The sequence below is a fragment of the Gambusia affinis genome, linkage group LG24, assembly GCF_019740435.1.
Source record: "Gambusia affinis linkage group LG24, SWU_Gaff_1.0, whole genome shotgun sequence".
NCBI classification, from domain to species: Eukaryota; Metazoa; Chordata; class Actinopteri; order Cyprinodontiformes; family Poeciliidae; genus Gambusia; species Gambusia affinis.
The window spans coordinates 11,593,566-11,614,562 of record NC_057891.1 but is presented as its reverse complement, the minus strand read 5'-3'; the positions used below and the strand labels follow the sequence as shown (position 1 = coordinate 11,614,562).

Genomic DNA, 20,997 nt, shown 5'->3' with positions numbered 1-20,997 from the left:
GTCTGATAAAATTCCAATAAAGGCTGTTAGATCTTGTTGCTTTAACGTGACAGAAACGTGAAACGGTTCAATGGGTGGAAAGTCTTTACGTTTTGTACGATTAGAGAAGCCTAACATGAGTCTGAAACTTTTCTCATCCTCGTTGAGGTACCTCCCATCAGCCGGGGTTGGTGATAACAACAGATAGGAAAAGAAGCGGGCAGTGTTTTTGCAGAGTAGCCGGAGTCGGAACACAAACTGAATCAATAGCGAGCCTTGAGGGGACGCGAGGCTGCAGAGGCGGATGGACGTTCTGTTCCGAGTGTGAAACAGAAACCACAAAACCTGAGGGAATCTGGAGTTCAGAACATTTGGCTGCAGCAGAAGTTGGAGGAAGTTCATCGACTCACCGCCGTATCGGGACAGATCTGCAGGTCCGCCTTGGTTTCGCCGTGCTTCCTGGGTGTGGACATGGCGGGCGGTGAGGCAGTCACGCTGCTGACCTTCACTGCCGTCCTGAGAGGGAAGGGCATGTGGTTTATATATCAGCTAGTGCCTTTGTCAAGCCGGAGAGCTGATAAACTGAAATAGCCTGCTCTTTCACGAAGGCAAACACACACACTCAGTCAAACACAGAGATCTCATATAATGAGATGTGGAGTGTTTATTAGCTTAAACACACTAAGTTGACTGGAAGCTGCTGGTTTTACTGTACGACAGAACAAGAATCATACTTCTCTACCCACCTGCCGAGGAGGTCTTTGACAAATTGGTCTTTGCCGATGAACGCCGTGGTACTCTGAATCTGACTGGCGATCTGACCCATCTGATTGTTGCAGTGGTCCATGATGGAGCTCAGCTTGTTGTTCATCTCAGACAGATTCTGGATTTCCGGGCCCTCCTTTTTCTTGTCCTTCTTCTTGTCAGGCTTGACCTGTTTCCCTCCGAGGACAGACCCGATCTTTAGCTCCTTCTTCTCTTCCTTCCCTTTGGGGGAGTCGGATTTCTTGCCGCTCAGAGCCGGAAGCTTGCTCTTTCGGAGGCCGAACCAGTTAGCGAGAGACGGGCCAGTTTTTTGTTTGGCCTCGCTGGCTGCTACCTTCTCTTGTTCTTGGGATTTTTGCAAGTTTTCCTCGATGCCCATCATGACTTTCTCTTCAATTGTGCAAACTGTTGGGCTGATTTTCTTGTCCTCTGTGTCGGTTGGTTTGGTTGGCGAGTCCAGCTGGGCTTTTCCCGGTTCGTTGGAGCTGGTTACCAGGCTTTCCTTCTCTCTGGCAGGGTTTTCAGGGCTATAGAAGGATGGCTGAGGCTGAAACTGTGGGTGAGAGGCCACTTTTGGTTTCCGGATGTTGTTGAAACTCGTCCTTTCGCCCGTCGGCTGACTGTGCACCTCTTTATGTGTAGGGGAGGTGACAGCTTCCCCATTAGAGCCTGACTTTGAGGGTTTGTCGGGGAGGCCGTTGGTATTGGTTGAAGCTGTCATGCCTCCATAGTGGCTTAGCCTCATCCTGGGTGAATGGAGCGGACTCTCAGCCAAGCCAACAGCTGGTACCTCTAAAGAACTCTGCCTTGACAGAGAGTTTCCCCTCTCACCCGAGTTGGTAATGATTTGAGTCCGAACTTTTCCCGGTCCTTCCAGCACATTGATGTTGGGTTTCTCCATGTAGTTGGCGCTGAAACTCTGACTACGAGCTTTGGCGCCGTTCATTCCCAGAGCGGGCTTTAGATGGGTTTTTGTCGTCACGGATATGGATCGACCAAAGAGCTGACTGGTCCTTTTCCCCTTCTCATACACATCGGCTTCACCAGGCAACACAGCGGGATGTACGTCCTCTTCTGGAACGCAACACTGGACTTCACCTGTACCTTTCCCCTCTGTGGAAGACATCTTGGGTGGTAAATCAATACAAAACGGCGCTTGCACACCGTCACACTGGGTCGAGGCATTTGAAGTCTCCGTCTCCTTGGAGACTGAGTTGATATGGTCTTTCTCTTGCTTACCAGGAACAGTGGGACTACTTTTACTTGTTGGAGGTGATTTTAAAAAGGCTTTAAAGCCCATTGGGATCCGAGTCTTTGCAGCTTTTTCTGCTTGGCTGGGTGACATAACAGAAGAGGCAGGAGGGCTAACGATAGCTTTAGCATTTTGCTGCTCTGGCTGACATTGAGGGGAATCCTGAAGGGATATGGGTAAACTTATAGAGGTCTTCTGAACTGTCTGGTGGACATTTTCATGAGTGGGTCCTTTCTTAATTGCGAATGTGTTTTGAAGAGAGGAGCCTCTGAGGGCGCTGTAGGGAGGAGGGACATTCTTTGAGCTTCTAGGTGCATTGTCAGGTTCTCGAACAGACCCTGAGTTTGCAGAAGGGAGGTAGTCTTTCGTTCGTTTGGATGTGCCTTTAGTAGGAGTCTGAGTCACAATGGGGGTCTTCTGAAGGTGCTGACTGGTTTTCTCCATCAGTTTCTGAGGTGCAAGTGCAGTTCCATAGCCTGCATCCAAATCCAAACAGTCTTTATCCTTGATGGGTAAAGTGGTTTGCATATTTGGTGCCAATGAGGTGTAGTAACTTGGCGGAGGGCCCCTCCCAGTGGTTAGTGTGGATGGTGGAGCCACCACTGTTTTATGTGCCTGAGGGGAACCTTCGTAGTTTGGTCTGATCAGTAGGGAGGTGCTGCGGCCCGGGGGAGGGGGAGGAGAGGGAGACCTGAGTTTATTTTTGCTAGGTTCACAGTGTTTGTCTCTGGTTGGTTGTTCACTAGTGTCACCAAACTCCAGGAGCCGCCTTGGGAGGTGGGGGGAAGTGGATGAGGGACCCTTACTCCATTTGGAGTTCACAGCCTTTGGGCTCTGAGAGCTAGTTTGTGTTTTTATGAATCTGGACATTTTAACTGTAGGAGAGGAAGGGGATTTCTCCTGAGTGGAGGATCCTGAGTTTCCACTGTTGCTTGGCTCAGCTGTTGGACCTTTAGACACCCTCAGTGGGGATGCTGACGGTTTGTTACGACCAGGAATCTTTGAACCACTAGTCTTGGGAGAGGCAGCATCATTCGACGGAGGGATGGACTGACCCTTACTTGCTCGGACGCCTGGTGGTTTTATTAGCTTTCTTTGTGGAGTCGGCTGCAAATACAGTCTCTCTGTACTTTCATCCTTGCTATTGGCTGATTTACTAGTCCTACACTCTGAAGGTTTCTCTGGAGATTCCAGAACATTATAATTTCTTGCATTTGCAGATGTTTGCCTTGTTGGTCTCTCTGGTGGTACCAATTCTGCATAGTTAGCAGCAATTATCCTCCCTTGAATTTGATCTGCATCTGCTGGAAGCCTTTGGGGACAAAACTCAATAGGTTCCCCTTCTGCATCAAAGATAGCCAATATGCTTTCTTCAGACTGGGTACACTTGGAGGCTTTTGGTTCCTTCATCAGACTTAAAGGTTTGGGCCTCCCATCGGCAGACTGGGTGCGTCCCTGGTCTCTGCCCAAGTATTTTTGTTTAAGGAGCTTTGCAGCATCCCTAGTCAGTCTTTTGAACTCCCTCTCTGCTTGCTCTGTCGGTTGGTCACAGGACATTCGGACTTCACTACACTTTTCCTCGCGGCCGTCCACATCACGGAGGTGTTTGGTGCTTTCTGGGTCGGGCGGGTTGAAGTGGAGCTTGGTTGGTTTACTAAAAGCTGACTTGTGCTCTCCATCTGAGAGAAAACTGATGAAACTTACAAGCTTCTCCGGACGCTCTTTGGAGTCACAGCCAGAGCAAGGGTTCGCAACCGTCGGTCCTGAAGGGGCGTCACCTTCCTGCGCCCCGTCCCAGCTGCACAAGCTGTCCGAGATGCTGTGAGAAAGTCTCTTGCAGTGAAACCAGCAGTCCTTGGTGGGGATGTCATCTCTGCGACTAGATTGTGCCAGTTCATCATCTGCATCATCCGAATCGTAGAAGCTCTGCTTGCTGCGAGCGGTGAAAGTTCTGCCACAGTGGCTGGGCTTGGAAACCCCTTTGCTGCTGCTCTTGATCCCCAGGGAGTAGATGCCCTCGTTGGAGTTCATGCAGTCCTTGTAGCCTGATCTGGAGACCTTCGAAGAACAGGAGGAGCTCCGGTGTTTCCTCCTCTGGAGCTTCCTAAGTCCCTCCAGGATGTGGCTCTCCTTACATCTCGTGGGCCGCTGCTCCTCTGAAGGGGCGCAGATGTTACTCGGAGCCGATGAACCCAAACTCAGCCTCTTCTCCCATGTCAGAGAAGACTTTAAAGCACAAAGAGACAAAGTTAACACTTGTAATAGGTCATGTTTTGTCAGTTTTGTCAAACTACTTTAACATTAATAGTAACTGTTAGATTACTCAAAGTACAAAACCATTTTTTAAGATCTCCCAACTACCATAGACTTCAAATGTATTATCTATTTTAAGAGTTTTCTAAGGAGTATTTTTTTCTTAGTCATGGTCATCAAACTCTTCCAGGAGGATATGGGATTAATTAGGGCCTCGAATGAGCGGGGAACTTTGACGAGCTGCCACTCGTGATTGTTTTGTGGAACCAATGTTTGGGTTTACCTTTTTCCCGCAGGAGCGTCCGTCATTCCAGGTGTACGAGCCGCTGGAGAACTCGCTGCATGCGCTCGACAGGGAGATCTCGCTGCTGCTGCAGCTGCTGCGTGGGTAGACGGGCGGGGGCATGCTCAGGCTCAGCTGGCTCAAACACTTGGCCACAGGGAGACCTGGCTTTCCACTTAGCTGAACCTCCTGGAAGAAACATAAAAGACAAGCTTTTTAAGAACCGGTGAAACGTTACGGGTCTGTATTAAGAGGAAAACTTTCATCGTGGCCTATAATATTGTGTTAATTTGACGTTTTCTCTTCGCTAAAACAGGTTGTGGCAGTTTCCAGACCTTGGTGACGCACATTAGCTAATCTTTCTATCATCTCAGTTGAACATTTTGCTCAGGTGGATAAAACTTGAGCTCCTTCGGAAAGTGACCCTAAGTGCACAAAAACTGGTTTTGGAACAGCCTGACCTGAACTACGACGGTAACATTGGGATTGGTGCCATGAAACCAACCAACTTCAATGAAGCTCCACCAAACCTGCGAAGAAAAGGGTTCAACTACGGCTAGACCTTAAACAGGATCAGGATGTTTATAGAACAACTTTTTGAAGTTGCTAAGACTGAAGGCTGAAAACTGGTCATCACCATGAGTTTGGGACTGGTGCCGATGGGACGATGAAGGAAGTAAACGTCCCAATTATCCAGCTTCATCACACATTGCAGATATAACACAGACTGTGTAAATGAGAGTCAAACTTCAGCATCCAGTTCTAGGTTCCCCTTTTCAACATCCAACAAATCAGAGAGTTGCTTCGCTTTTGAGCTCTGGTTGCTGCTGCGTACCTAATCACCATCTTGATGGTATTTCAGCGAGGACAGACCGTCACCGACCGACCAAATCTTTCCAGAGAAATATCTTGCAGTCGTTGCGGAGAGATCTAATTTTCATGCCCTGCTGCCACATCCCAGGCACGTTTATCAAATTAGAACCTCAGAAACAGATCGGTTAAAAAATAAAAATAAAAAAAAAAGAAGCCCCACTTGGGTCTGAAGGATGTGTGGACATTTAGAGGATTCATAACTCACTTTCCTGGTTTCAGTTTATCAGGTGACATTCTCAGGGGTAAAAAGAAAAAAAAGAAGGGAGGAGAAAACTCATCTTCAAGCCTTAATGCATAATATATAAGATGACTAATGTTCCAGTGCGTCTTGTGGAGTCATTTTAACTGACGTAGAGTCTGAATCGATGCTTTTCTGGTAACACGACAAGGATTTAAGCCTCTTAGTGCCAAGCGATACCAGAGGTTCCACTCAGAGAGGTCACGACCCCCCAATCGTTGGGTTTGCAGATGTGTTTTTGGGGCTTACGGCAGAAGGAGAGTCGGAGTTCCTGGAAAGCAGGAAAGCCTTGCTCCTCTCGGGCTCCAGCAGCAGGTCGGCCGCCGACAGATCCATGATCCGAGAGTGCAGCTTCTGTAAGTCAAAGCAGAAAGAGAACGAAGGACATGGAGCGGTGAGTTTCAGCTACAAAGAGCCTGGGAGGTTGAAGTAAGCCTCACGGAAAGATGTGAGGATTTTCATTGATTCTTTGCTCTTTTTAAGTCAGAAACCGAACTGAATTATAAGAGCAGTACAAATATGAAACAGTGAGAACTTTGGGTCAAGGTTGAGCGCTGTTTTACAAATCAGATTCCCTTCGCTGGAGTCGATTCCGCTTCTCTCAAAGTCATTACAGTCATCAGCCGGCCAAAAAAAAAAAAACCAAAAAAAAAAACCAGTGTGAATAGGAAATAATTACATTGGGGGGTTTGGGGATTCATTTGATTTGCTTCCCTTAAATTTATGTCCAACTCTCTTCTGTTAGCTAACTCTTGCACATGAGAGGGAAGGACTCAAAACCAAATGCGTTCCCACACATTCATCTCAGAACTTAATTACGCTCCATTCCCCACGCTCAAATTAACTTAAGCTGGAAGTAAAGAGGAGCAGAACACTTGATCTTATGCTGCACTTCCACTGGCAGCAGCAGCAGCAGGGCTCACTTAGGGACCGCATGTACAGACACGGCTCTGCTCATCTGATCCGCTCGCAAAACTAAACGCTCGTGTTGTTGCCAGAAATCATAAATATTACAGGAAAAGCTTCGGTTTATATCGACTACCTTTGTTCCTTACCAAACGCTTCTCTCTCTGAACGCCTGCATTATCATTTCACTCGGCGCACGAAAGCATCGGGGCTTTGATTTTATTCCCCCCCCCCCCCATTCTTTTTGTTCAAATGTTTGCAGAACGTTAAAAAGAAAAGCTCGTTTTGGTATTGTGAGCATCCAGCCTCTGAACAACTATTGTCTGAAAACACGAGAACGAAGTTCCACCAAAACGGAAGAGATGCCCAATAATTACTAATCCGAGTCATTTATTACGCATAAATTATTAAAACTCAACTTATGCGTCATGGATGTCATGCACTAGGAATAACATAAATAATTATGATTAATTGTCATGAAGGGATTTCTGACGTTTACAACGGAGTTTGAGGGCCAGAATAAAGTGATAATATGAAGAGAATAAAGTCAAAAATAAAGTCAGAATATTATGACAATAAAATCTAAATAATAGTTGAAAAAAAGACAAAATGATGTGACAATTAAGTGATAATATTACCAATATAAATTCATGACATGACCAGAATCAGGTTTTACATTTGGAGAATGAAACAGTAATGTAATGAGATCTTGTGAAGTTCTGCTTCGGTATTGGCATCGTCTATTAACGAGTCCGCATCAAACTGTTATTTATAATCAGCAGAAATCTTAAATAACTCTGTAGACAACTGATTCTGTTGAGAAGAAAGAAGCGGACGGACTGAGCCCAGCTCTGCTCTCATGAAAACAACTTCAAGTCTGATCATTTCACCCCTTTCTTCTGGCTGTGTTGCACAATTATTCCGCTAACGAGAGTAAAAAGGAGGTGAAACGTTTTCTGTATTTCTTCCTTCCGCTCTACGGTAAAGCACCACTTTGATGAAATCCTCGTAGTTTCGTCTAAGCGGCCTGCGTGTGCGGTGGCCTCGCTGCAGGCTGGGAGTGGCCGCCGCCGCGTCGCAGGCCCACGATCTTATCGCTCGGTGCTCCATTTCACCTCCTCAGCATCCTCATCAGCCATGCAGTCGATAGTGTCACCGGGTCACCGGGGGGGAAAGGGAGGGGGGGTAGATTCTGAAGGAGATGGAAGATGACGAAGCCGCTTGCGCTTCTTCTTTTTTTTTCCCCCCTCTTTTTCAGACTCAAAGCCGACGCTCAAAGTCACAGATTTTTTATTTGTTTTAAAAAGCTCCCGTAATCCATCATGCAAATCAGTCGCGTCTCTGAACGTCTGCAGCCTGAGAAGTTTCCTCCAGACTCCGAGGAAGACGAATAAAAAAAAAAAAAAAAAGAAAGAGATAGAAAGGCTCTCTGCTGTTTGTTAGCTGTGTGTGTGTGTGTGTGTGTGTGTGTGTGTGTTTTTTGTTGTTTTGACAGGAGCCATATTTCAAGATAATGAATATCAGCCCGGAATAGCAGCAATAGGCAGCTTCCAAACAAATCCGTCAGTATCGGCAACCGCTGTCAAAAACTCACATTGGGGGAAAAGTCTCAACACACACACACACACACACGCACACACACACTGAGAGAAGAAGCACATGATGCATGGTGTGATCAACACTTGCAGTCATCACAGCCTTTCTTTAAGTTCAGATTATTACGATCGGCCTTCAACATAAAAATCCTCTGCTGCCACATTAAAGGACTCCTGTGGAAGTAAGCAGCCTGCTAACATTCTGTCTTATTATTATTATTATTATTATTATTATTTTATTCTTCCTAATGAGGCTCAGCTGTACATCCTCTGTTGTGTTCTGTGAAAAAAAACACCTGCTTTCCCCAGTAATGGGTCAAACGTGACACGCCGCTAACGCTGCAGTCACACATACACACCCACACACACACACACCTCTGCTTCATCCATGTAGAATCAAAAACCTTCATGGAATCAGAGGGAAGCGTTTCGGCTCCTCTGCCGCCGCTCCCTCCCAGAGCGTTAGAGCTTCTTTATCAGAGGAACCGGAGAGGCCGTGGGGAGCCGAGGCCGTTTAATTACCGATAAGCAAAGAGGTCCAGAAACCTGACGCTCACACGCCTGATTAGGTCCCCCTGTGGCTCCTGGGGACAAAATGTGAGGAGAATCTCATGTGGGCCGCTTCTCTGTTTCCACCCAACTATCTGCTTGTCATAAACCAAAGGTTTTATTCTGATTCTCTTAACACTGTGCTGCCACGCACAAACACACGACCTGACAACAACCCTGAGAGAATTCTCCAAAAAGTGAGTTTTATTATTCCGTTTTAGTTTTGAGCAAATACGCTTTTCTCAGAATGTTGAACACATTTTGTGTCTCACCACAAAATCTGGATACTTTTCCGGAAATACTATAATCCTAAACTTTGCGCAAAGGCTAAGCTAATCTGCTCTTTGTGTTTGTGTCACAAATTAAAAAGAAATCTCGTTTTTCTTTAAGTCGAGTAGAAGTATTTCATAAATAAATATGCTGCTAGTTTTTATTTCGCAATTAAAATATAGGATTAGTGTTGATATTAAGGTAACATGTTAACACAAAGCAAATATAATTTTCTCACGATGGTAATTTTTGAATCGAGTTGCGCAGAGATGAGCGTCTCTCTGCTAACCAAACTGAAGCTAAACTGCTAGCATTCATTTAAAAAGAAAAATACTAAAACAGAGGAATTAAACAGTTTCACTTATTTTTTTAATCAATTTGACCAGATTAATCACTAAACTATACACATAGCTAGGCTACAATCAGCCAACTCATCACACGTCAAGGTTTTTTCTTTTTTTTTTAATCTTTACCTCGAATTAATTCTCTTTATTAAAACACTGATAAATTGGATTTTTTTTTTTTTTTTTTTTTACAGCAACAAGAAAAAGATGAACACAATTTGATCTTGGGGATATTTATTTATTTTAGCCTCGCCATGTGTTTAGTGAGCAGACCATCCTCCAGGCTGGAAGCTAAGCTATTTTTTTTTTTTTTTGGCTGTTTTGTGTCTTCATATTTAAGACGTCCAACAAAGACGTTACATCCTCCCCTATAGCTCTGTAATTGGGACACCAGTCAAATAATAGAAGGGAGAACAGATAGATGTAGGATGTCCCCGTCTGCGTTGACATGGACAGATTTAGCTGTTTTTAACAGTTCTCCCACACTCATGATGAATGCAGCGAACATCCGCTGTAGCGTCACCATATTATGTATTATGATCAATACTCGCAATAAATCCCCCCGGCTGGTTGCGGGGAAAGTCGCTACTAATTTAAAGAGGAAAAAAAAAAAGAAAGAAAAGAAAAAAGGCCGTCACGAACTCGAGAACTTTGATCAGTCACTTACGTAAAACAAACAATGTTATTCATTTTCTTTTTTTTTACCTGCCTGACGACGACGCGTAGCTAATTTATAGGTGGCATCTCTGCCTTCGCAAAGAAAAGGAAAAAAAAAACAAAAAAACAAAAACAAATTGCAGTCTGAGCTGCACTCCATCATGTTTCTGTGGGTCTACAAGCATTTTCAGAGAGATTGGACTTCTCGGTGGCATCATCAATATTCCTCTGCGAGCCTTTTATATAACAGCTTCACTTAGCGCTGCTCCTCTCTGCTCAATAAAGTCACAGGAGGTAGCAAGGAACTGACAAATCCCTTTAAAACGCACTCACAGATTTTATTTCTTTCTTCTCTCTTGTCTTTACTCCATTTACTCTGTTTCTGCCTCTTCATAATTTGACCTTCTTGTCAGAGCCGGAGCCTCTCTGCTATCTCAGCTCTCTCCATTTTCACTCTCTCTCTCTTATCTTCCCTTCCCGATTCCATCCTCACCTCTCTCCGTCTCCTCTTGTCTGACTGGGATGACAGCTCTTTTCTCCTCTTATTTCTATTGCTTTTTTTTTTGTTCTTTTAATATGATCAGTAAATTGCCCTGCTGCAATTTCAACCATTATTTGAAAGTGTCCTTTTCTTCGGAGAGTGGCAGCTCTTCTTTCGTAAGCGCACGTTTTAACAGAGCGCTCGTACGTACAGGGAGGATCTTCTACCATGAAGGACCACGAAGACGATCCATTTGAATCACAGCTATGCTCTTTAGTGTGTTTGCCTCATAACCACTGGATTTAGCAAACAAACTGACTGTTGTCCTCCGTATAGTCCAGTAGACTCTGTTCTTCTTGGACCAGAACAGCAACATTTCGTCCATTTCCAGCTGCTGTGGTTTTTTTCTCGCTGCTCTGTGTCTAACAAACCAAACCCTTTGAGCAACCTGTTCCCCTCCTTGCCTGTGGGGGCGCTGCACCAAGAACCACTGGCGGAAACGACAAGAAAGCCTCTGACGAAGACACTGAGCGCAACTTCCTCCTTCACCAAAAGTGGGCTGAACAGGTCTGGTGTGAACACATCTGTAAAGAGTCCACTTGGTTTTAGATGAGAATTAAACCTAAAGTTGATGTATTCGGTTTAAGAAGATTTATTATTATTGGAAATTTTATGCTCTAATATAAAAACGGCTACACCTACATTGTGTAATAAACACGCCGACGCATCCAGAACTCAGTCCTGGTTTTAACGTGTCGAATCAAAGACTGAGTCAGATCCAGAGGTTTTTTTAACACAAAGTAATCAGAAACAAAACAAACTCCCTAAAAGGACATGGAGATGGGTTTTTTTTGTTTAGTTTTTTTTTCCTGTGCCGCAGGAAATGGCTGACTCAGATCTGATGACGTAGAAAAACCTCTGAGACTTGTATTTTTGGAAAGTGTCGGTGGAATAGATTATTTACAAAAGGGAACATTTTTCTGAAAAGCTCAGATGTAAAAAAGATTGTTTTATTAAAATGGGTTTTCCTAAGTGAGCAGTGGAAGGTGAAAGGCCAAGAGGAGCTGGTTTTACCTGGAGAAGCAGGTCTGAGGCGGGCTTGATCCTCTGCTGGAACAAAACGCTCAGCGCTCGATTCTGCTGCTCCAGGTCGAAGACTCTGGTTCTGAGCTTCAGACATTCCTCCCTCAGGTCCTGACACACAAACAAACAGCCGGGTTTAACGCTCATAACTCTGATCGCTGCTCTGACAAAGAATAAAAACCTTCTGTCAAAAAAAAAAAAAAGAGGAGAATGGAAAACCGAAGACATTTACATTTTTATATGTTTTAGCCTTTCATCCACACAGAAACTCAAATTAGTACCACAAAAAAACTATTATTTGTGTTCATGGGGAAACAGAGATTTATGGTTCTGCAACAAATATTAGAGATATTAGTTTTTACAAAGACCCGGATGTGTGTGCACAACGTTTCACGTGCATTTGTCTGAGTATTATATTCATCTGTGAATATGTGATTTCAAGCCTGACCAATATAATAGAAATATTCATTGAGGAGTTTTGCGTTTCTGAGTTTTAATGACTCAAAATCAGAGCTAGTCTCCAAAATGTGCAGAGAGCTGCTCTGAAACGAAGAACAGAAACATTTGAAACAAACCTTCTGTGTGAGAAGAGCTTGGACAACTTGGTTGGCAACCTTAAAGAGAGAAGACAGAGAAAGATCAGCTTCAGCTTTATGCGTGAATGACTCTCTAGCTTTAAAGGAAGACCCAGACAGGCGTCATGTTCAGTTTTGTTCATGTGTTTGTGGCGCACCGGCTGCCTTCCTGTTCCCTCCCTGCCTGATGGCCGAATCGACAGGCTGGCTGATGTACAGGCAGAGGCCTGACTGGATCAAGTGCTGTTGTTCCTCACGCCCTCGTGTAACTCAGACCACAAGGCCGATGGAGACGCAGCTCCCATTACCATCATCGATTGCTCATTAATAGCGTGTGAAGCCGCACTCCGGATTATTGAATGAGCAGAGAGCAGGGTAAACATGGAGATAAGTGTGTTGAGCGTTTCTGCAGCCAGAGGCTAGCGGAGGCAGGCGGGCATCACTCCCAGCCCTCATCCTCATCCTCCTCCTTTCATCCCAGTCCCTCGCTCCTCCGGGGGAATCTGCGCGGCTTCCAGGACGAGCCGCTCAACTCGTTCCCGCTGGACCTGCCGTCCGGCAGCGATCCAGAGTCTGCTGCGCCTCCTCCGGCCGCGCTTATCAGGCCTTCTCAAATAACCAGCAGGCTCTGAAGGGCTATTGTTATGTAAACGACGGCTCCAGCTGCTCCGCTGACACACACTTATGGATATTAAACCTTCCCCATGCTCCCCCGAAGCTGTAAAAAGTTACAAATGAGCTGCAGGAACGACGACAGGAAGGGTTGGTGTGGTTAATTTAGAGCAAAGTTTTACCGGCAGGCGCTGCCCGTTTCTGATGCTAACCATCTGGGCAGTTACCCAGAGCTGCATCAGAAAAGGGAGGCGCACAAGATTAAGAACATATGACTGAGGTGTTGGTCGTCTGCTGAACAAGTTTTCTGTTGCTTTATGCTTGTGTTCGTGTGTGTTGAATAGGTAATCGCTGGTCTCTTCTCTTCTTTGACTGAACTGTGTTTGCTTATAGGCCAGGAGGACGAGGATCTCAGCAAGGGTGCATTGATATGCCATAATCTGCATCAGAAATGGTTCCCAGAAAAACCTGCATTTATTTTTAAATGTACTTTCTGAAACTAAAACACACACACAAAAAAAAAATCAGAGCGACTGTGGCAATAACTATGAAAAATATCAACAATTATGCTAATTATGCTTCAATATTTGAAAACAATGGCAACTACAGGGGTCCAACTAAATGCTGAATGCAGGATAAAGCTTTCTGCCTACTTTCCCCCTGCTACTAAAGTTTAGAGGTGAATAGATACCGGTTTTGCTGCAGTATGCAGATTGGGTCACTAGATGGCACTATATTCCTTATGCTGCACCTTTAAAATCAGTTTGATTTGGGTGTGCCTGCAGACGCCTCTTCTTCTTTCTTTAAATCTTGAAAATCTTTAAAATGATTTATTTCTCAGTAACAGCGGTTTAAAGCCAACTGCAAAGTTCCGTTTAGTTCAGTGGTTTAGTTTGACCTGCACAATACCAGCCTCCATCTGCCCTTCTTTTATCAAAGTGTTGGCTGCAGTTTATAGATTGTGCCACTAGATGTCACCATCAGAAACGCTGCACCTTCCAGAAGAACTGACTGTTTCCACCTGCCGCAGTAGTCTCCAGGAGACCAGGTTGTGGTTTGGATTCGTTGTAGTTTTCAGTTTATGCCACCAGATGCCACTCTTTCCCAACTCTGGATCGTATCTCTGTTATAAATTGTTCTTTGGTTTGTTGTGGTTACAGATTCTGCCACGTTTTTCGCATGCTGAAAAACTCTGCTTATTGACTCTGCCAATAAAAGCTCTTTAGACCTTTAAGATTGATTACGGTGAAATTTGCAGGTTTTACAGCTAGATGTCACTATGTTCCACTTTTAAAGGGACAGTATTGTGTGAATTCAAATTTTTAAGCTCATCATCATGTTATAATGATATTCTCTTATAACATGCCTGGAGTGTTGCTTTGGCTTTTTCATTCTTGTTTGAGAAATCCTCTAATCTCCATGGCAACGCCTGGTTGGCCATCGAGGCACAACTCCTCCTCAGGTGGCAGTAGATGGCAGTCTATTCCACTTGCTGCATCTTTAACACTGAATCAGGTCTGTTCTGTAGGTGCACATTCTGCTCATTAAATTTAGATTTCACACTGTTTGTCTTGTTCTTAACATAACACAAGGTCAAAGCGGTTTGAAAACATGTCGCTTGCTGTTATAACATTTGAGAAATATGAGGCCGGTGTCTGTTTCAGCATTCATTTACTGTGCCGGTGGCTGCATTCCAGTAAATGGGCAGCGCCGTGCTCTGCAGAGCCTCGTTGGCGGCCTTGTGTTGACCTCCGTGCAGCAGAACCCGGCCGGTGGAGCCGGCGGTGGCTCACCTCGTCCAGACAGCGCTCGTACTGCTCCCTCTGGCTCTCGTTCTCCAGGGCCAGGCTCGAGTTCTTCTCCTGAAACAACACGCTCGCTTTAGTTACACGGAGCAACGCGGGCAGCAATCAGAGGAAAGCTTCCATAACAAAGGTCAGATGTCAACTTTGAACCGGGACGGCCAATAAAAAGCATTACCAAGTGCAACTGAGAGAAAGGTCAAGGGGACGGAAGTTATGATGTTGAACTTTTGTGGTGCGAGAGTTTGGATCTAATAAGAATATCTCCTTTGCTTGGCGAGCGGCGAGGCGGCGCGCTATTGATCTTCCACAGTTTCCAATTTGTCAGAGGCAGGCGGCGCATTAGGAGCTGTCAGCCTGCCGCGCTCCGCTCGCCCTCTGCCCTTTCAGCACAACCCACCAGGCCCCGCACGGAAACATGGAAAACGTAATTGGGGCCCAAAACGCTGACTAATTAAACCGTCCGAGCGTGGGAATTGGTTCTGGAGGCGAACTGATGAGTAATTAAACAACGCCTTGTTGTGTTAGCGCCTCTATTATTAGGAAACTCCTCACATCTCCCGCATTGTTACGGTTAGGACAGGAATCATCTTAAATCAACAGAGCGAGTGGATTTGTTCAGGCTGCTCACACACACCACCGACGTTTCGATAACACACCACCAGAAAGAGCAACCAGAACAACCAGAACCAGAACCACCAGCTGACAGGTTGAAATACCCAACAGCTGGAAATAAATAATCATCTTCCTCTTTAATTGTCACACTAGTTTGGATATTTAGCCACTTTTAGCCACATGCTAGCTCTAATAGCTTCTCAGCTATAAATGTTCTCCATAAACAATGACATCACAACTCTGATTAGAGGTATTTGGACCAATCACAAGCTGCCTTTTTGCCCTTTCAGGTATTTCATGTGGATGTTATTGCTCCCCCTGCTGGCCAAGCATGGAAATACCAGGATTTTTACAATTTTCACAAAACTAAAACAAAGATTTTTTTCTTATTAATAAATAAAAATAACCCAGAGTAGTATCAATGCTTAGTGTTTATCAACAATCTTATCTATTATTGTTTAGTTTCCGTAATATCCTTCTCGAGAATTAAAGGTATAAAAATAGCCCATTTCAGTCCTACATTTAAATTGAAATTAATTCTATTTTTTAATTAAAATGAATTTTTTCCCCCGTAGAATAAGGGCTCACCTCCAGGGCCTTGAGGCGCTCCAGAAGAGGCCTGGTTCTGTCTTCCTGGTCCACTGGAGGAACGTCGCTCTCTGCCGGGTCGTCGTTCTGCTTCTGCTCCTCCTCTGACAGTTTATCCTGCAGAGACGGGGAAACAGGAAGCAGTTTTACCTCACTTCCACCGTCTACACATCAGAGTTTCCCCAGAGTCAACCTCTTCTCAGCTGAGCCTGAAAATACGGAATATTAAAATATGAGACAGATACTTCTATATTCATAAAATTGTGTCTGCCACTCTAACATGTTGAATCCATAGCTGCTCTGTAAAATGGCCGACTAGTTTCCCCAAAATGCTGCATACGTAGCCACTCCCAAGTAGGCGGAGCATGTTCCTCCAACTCTGAATCTTTTTTTGACTGCTTGCTATGTTAGGTCAATATCTTCTCCTTCTGACTCCCTTCATTATTATGAGAGTCTAATATTTAGATTTTGGCTTTCCATTAATTTTTCCAAAGGAAAGTATTGCCTGCAGGGTTTTTAATTTTGTTGTTTTGGAGCTACAACTAAAGGAATTTTTAGGCTAAAGTAAAAATAATAATAATAAAAAAAATTAAAAATAGCCTGGAGCTTAACAGCTTAACAAAAGCAATACATTTCCACTTTCTTTCAACTGTGTTCATTTGCATTTTCATTCTTTAAAGCACTTATTTGCCTTTTATGTTTAATTCTTAGCCAACCCCGTAGAGATCAAGGGTTTGACACAGACTTTTAAAGTAGGCCTTAAACCCATGGCTATCAAATATGGCAAATAAAGCACATATTCAACTTTTAACCATTTCAATCCATAATGTGTACATATATGACGTGTCTTCGACCATAAAATATTTGAAAAATAAAGCCCGTGGCTCACCCCTTAAAAAACCTCCTCAATAATTACAATGAATTTTTGCAGCTTTTTTCATTTTGTTAACTTTATTTAGTCAAATGAAGAGCAGGTATGTCGTCATGACTCCCTACTTGCGCTCCACCAGTCAGCTGTCTGGTATCTTTAGTTAATGTGCTGCAGAGCGACGAATCGAGCTGATAGATGGCTGCGCTCATCTGAATCCAAACGCTGCTCACTCTTAATGGGAACTTTGTTTTCGCTTTGATTCAATCTCATCCAAAACACATATTAGCTTTTCAATCTTGTTCGATTCCATCAGCTGCTCAGATCCGCAGCCATACTTTACAGCTTTGATTTGTCTTCAGCTGGGCGATGTCCGTCGGACTCTGTGGTAATAATCCGCAGCGAGTCGCGGCGCGTGGACGGGGCCGCGCGCTGCCCTTTCCACTTATTGAGTTAGTCTGCTGTATACACACAGGGCAGCGGCGGCGGGGACACGTCCCGACGCTAAAAACCCGCTGGGAGTCGAATAAACGCCGTCCATGTTTATTCGCTCTGACAGTTCGATCATAGGAGGAAAGTTTGTTTAGAAACTGCACAAACGGATGGAAAATTAAGATCGGATCACCTTTAAACAGCCCCGAAACAGATGTTTGTTTGTTTGTGTGCTTCTCTGCAATCAGAATCACAATTTTTGTGGACCCCCTTTTAGAAATTGAGGCCAAGAAATCCAAATTAAAACCAATGTTTTTGAGGAAAATTTACAATTTACACATTGACATGACAAATGCAAGAATGTGTTGATTTTGCGTCAATTTCCGCAAAAAACACAAACAAAAAACTTGAGGGGGATTGATTTAATATTAGCAAAACGAATAATTTATTCTTATATATAAAATTTTTTTCAAATGGTAAACTTAATGTGTAAAGGTTTACACAACAAAAAAAATGAAAGTAAACGGTGGAAACATTATTCACACTCAGGGAACCACAGGCTCTAGAGAATGTTGCTGTCGCCTTGTTAATAAAACTTGTCAGTAACTTGCAGAACTTGTTAATAAAATCCTTTGAAAGATATTTGTGTTTTCAAACCATATTAAAGGAGAACTTCGAGCTCCCGGGAAGACTTTCCAAAGCCAAAAAGTGGCCCACCTTGTAGGCCTTCATGATGTCCACCGTGTCCACAGCGCTCTGCTCCAGGACGCCGCCCTGGTTCTGCAGCAGCGACCGCACCGTCTCTTCCATCCTGCACACAGCACAGAGGAAAAGACGCTTCTAAACAACACAGTCGCTCGGGGTTCACTGCTTTAAAATGTGAGGAGAAAAGCAGGAGATGTCAAATAATGCTCTTGTTTTTGGTAGCTAGCTCGCCCTGGGGCGTTCAGGTAACTTAACGCAACGTCAAAATGGCAAACAACCAGCAATGACCTTCACGGCTGTCTGATAAGTCACAAAACAAGTGAGCGAAGTCAGACAGATAATAATTCCTTCATTTAACCCCTTATTCGGTGCTAATTAGCTTTATACTGATTGATATCATACATGCTTTGATACCATCTACTGGTCGGAGTGAGAACTACACGTTGTTCATGGAAGTTGAAGCGTACAAATGGCCGACTGCGTTGAATTTGGCTGATAAATTGAATATTCTAAACCCTGAGCTTTGCAGTGCAATAAACTATATTCGCGATGACAAATATTTTCTAGATGTGATATAATAAAAATAAACAACATGATATCAAAATTCTGATAAAAGGATAAAAGCTTCTAGGACAGAGCAGTAACGGGAATTTTCAGTGTCTTAGCCGTACTTGAAATTCTGTAAGAATGAAAAAGTAAATAAATGTCCAAAAACATTTATTTTGACTCAGCCTCAAAATCTTGTTTGACCATCAACAAAATAATCACCATACCAAAGCTGAACAGTCTGTTTCATTCCTTAATTGCCTGGTGGATCAAATTAGCATCATAGCTAAATTTACACCAATGGGAAATGCAAGGTTTAAAATGATAACCCCTTAGTAATTTCATATCTGATTGAGAACAAAACCAAAAGTAGCATGTTTGGGTATTTTTTTTTTTGTGAAACTGGAAATAAATTCAGGTATTAAAGTGTTAATAAAGAAATTAGCATGTGCCATGAATAAAAACCAAAAAGCTCCATATCACACTGCAGTTAGCCTGTAGCTAATATAATATGGAGCTCTGTTTGAGTGAATCTTTTGTACGAGTTTGAACTGGTTGCCTTGTTTTCTTTATGATGGAAATTCAGAGTCCGATATGATGTGAAGATGAAAGTGTGAGCAGATCCAGAGTGGAGGCTAACGTCTGGGCTGAAATCGCCTCAAACGAGAGCAGAGTCCAACCTCTCTCCGGCGTCTGTTGTCTGAAATGGATCTTCCCCTCAGATGGGATTCTCTCTTTTCTATTTTCAGAAGCGTGTCCACATCAACTCACACAGAGAACCGCACCGCTTTAGGACCGCTTCGTTTGCCATGCGGAGAAAGCTCAGCACACATGCTCCACTTCACGGCTTATTGGACCATTTGTTTTTTTCTGGTTTCTTTTTTCTTTTTTTATTGTTTGTAGGTGTAAGTCCACCGCATATGTGGCTGCTGATGGCTTCAAATTAAGGGCAATCACAGCGGCAAACGCGAAGCGCGTAACCTTGAGCTTCAAGGCCTGATCAGCTCAAAAACAATCTGCTGCTAACGCCGCGGGGCGCATGCAAAACAGACGCGTGGCTCCGCCGCCGTCTGCTTGCCAAGCGCCGCAGCATCAGATCATCTCCGCTTGATAAACGGGACGACAGGATCACTCTGGGGGCCGTTACAACAGCATCCTTACCGGAAGAAAGAGATTTTAATTTCTTTGTTTTTAGGTGTTTCTTAATTATTCAACAACACAAGGCTCATGATTTCTGAAACAGAGATATTTGGCACGGGCAATCTGGTTGTTTTAAGTGGATTAAAGTTTAACGTAGCACCTAAGAAAGGGGATCAAGAGTTTACATTTTTAAAATGAGATAGATTATATTAGGGTTTCTCTATAGCTAATCTAGAATTAAACCTGGTAAATATGAAAGAAAACCCTAAAATGTTATCAATAACGTTAGGTTATTCATTTTGGGTTTACGTTTTTCAGATGAAGAGAGTAGACATCCAAACTTATTAAAAATTAACCTTGGTGCTGAGAACCAAAGACTAAAAAAAACAACTTTGTGTCAGGTTCTATGTTTTTGGTGTATTTATTTCTAGTTTCCTGTGTGTCTGAGTCTCTGTGTTGTCCTGTCTCCCCGTGATTAGTCCCCAGGTGTATCTCGTTCCCTGATTTTCTCTTGTGTATTTAGAGTCACCTGTGTGTGTCTGTCTTCGTCGGGTCCTACGTCTGGTTACGTCCGTTTACGACAGTGTACGTCTAGTCCTCGTAATATCCTGTTGCTACCTGTTGTGAGCTTTAGCCTCCCGCTCAGCAGTGCTGCCAGGTCTGTGGACTATTTTCTGTTTCTCATTCATCATTAAACTCCTCATCTCACCTCATCTGGGTCTACTGCGTTTACCTCACCTCCTCCACACCACACCCATCATGACAGAAGGACCCGACCACAAACGAGGTGAGGTCGCTAAATTTTTGGCCCAGTTGGACCGGGAGGTTTTTAGGGGGACTAGACTGGTCTTGGCACCCCCCGGATACGGTCCCCTCCGTTACCTCCGCCAGGGAAGTAGGCGACCTGTGCCGCCGGTGGACCTGGCCCCTGGTCGCTTCCCGGAACCACCACCTCCGCAGTCAGTCCGGAGAAAGCGGCGTGAGCCGCCGATGAACTCGGCCCCTCGTCGCTTCCCGGATCAACCACCTCCGCAGTCCACCCGGAGACAACGATGTGAGCCGCCGGTGGATCCGGCCCCTCGTCGCCCTCCGGGAACGCCACCTCCGCTGCCGGCCCCGCGGATCCGCGCCGGATTCCTCCGCTGCCCGCTCCGTGGCGCCTCGCCGGACTTCCTCCGCTGCCACCCCCCAGTGTCAGTCCAGAGCCCCCCCAGTGTCAGTCCAGAGCCCCCCAGTGTCAGTCCAGAGACCCCCAGTGTCAGTCCAGAGACCCCCAGTGTCAGTCCAGAGACCCCTTGTGCTCCTCCCGAGACCCCTTGTGCTCCTCCCGAGACCCCTTGTGCTCCCCCGATACCCCAGAGACTCCTTGTGCTCCTCCCGAGACCCCAGAGACCCCTTGTGCTCCTCCCGAGACCCCAGAGACTCCTTGTGCTCCTCCCGAGACTCCTCCTCGTCGCCGCGGACGGCCGCCGGACCGCCTCCGTGGTTCCCGCCTCCTGCGCCGCGGACGGCCGCCGGACCGCCTCCGTGGTTCCCGCCTCCTGCGCCGCGGACGGCCGCCGGACCGCCTCCGTGGTTCCCGCCTC

At 45.0% G+C, this 20,997-nt stretch overlaps 1 protein-coding gene across 6 annotated transcripts in view; it reads right to left on the bottom strand.

Moving 5' to 3' along the window:
* Positions 1 to 20,997, bottom strand: part of LOC122827221 (nck-associated protein 5-like) — a 126,084-nt gene that overhangs the window by 13,071 nt on the left and 92,016 nt on the right. For 5 of the 6 annotated variants that reach the window (XM_044109920.1, XM_044109921.1, XM_044109918.1 and 2 more), the window contains 9 exons: positions 17,738 to 17,831; positions 15,721 to 15,837; positions 14,509 to 14,577; positions 12,104 to 12,142; positions 11,520 to 11,639; positions 5,893 to 5,997; positions 4,533 to 4,721; positions 726 to 4,222; positions 390 to 495 (listed from right to left, as the gene is read on the bottom strand). In XM_044109920.1, coding sequence (XP_043965855.1) covers positions 390 to 495; positions 726 to 4,222; positions 4,533 to 4,721; positions 5,893 to 5,997; positions 11,520 to 11,639; positions 12,104 to 12,142; positions 14,509 to 14,577; positions 15,721 to 15,837; positions 17,738 to 17,831 — 4,336 coding nt within the window. Of the gene's footprint in view, positions 1 to 389; positions 496 to 725; positions 4,223 to 4,532; positions 4,722 to 5,892; positions 5,998 to 11,519; positions 11,640 to 12,103; positions 12,143 to 14,508; positions 14,578 to 15,720; positions 15,838 to 17,737; positions 17,832 to 18,013; positions 18,041 to 20,997 lie in introns of those variants that run through there. The other variant, XM_044109924.1, reaches the window with a different exon arrangement.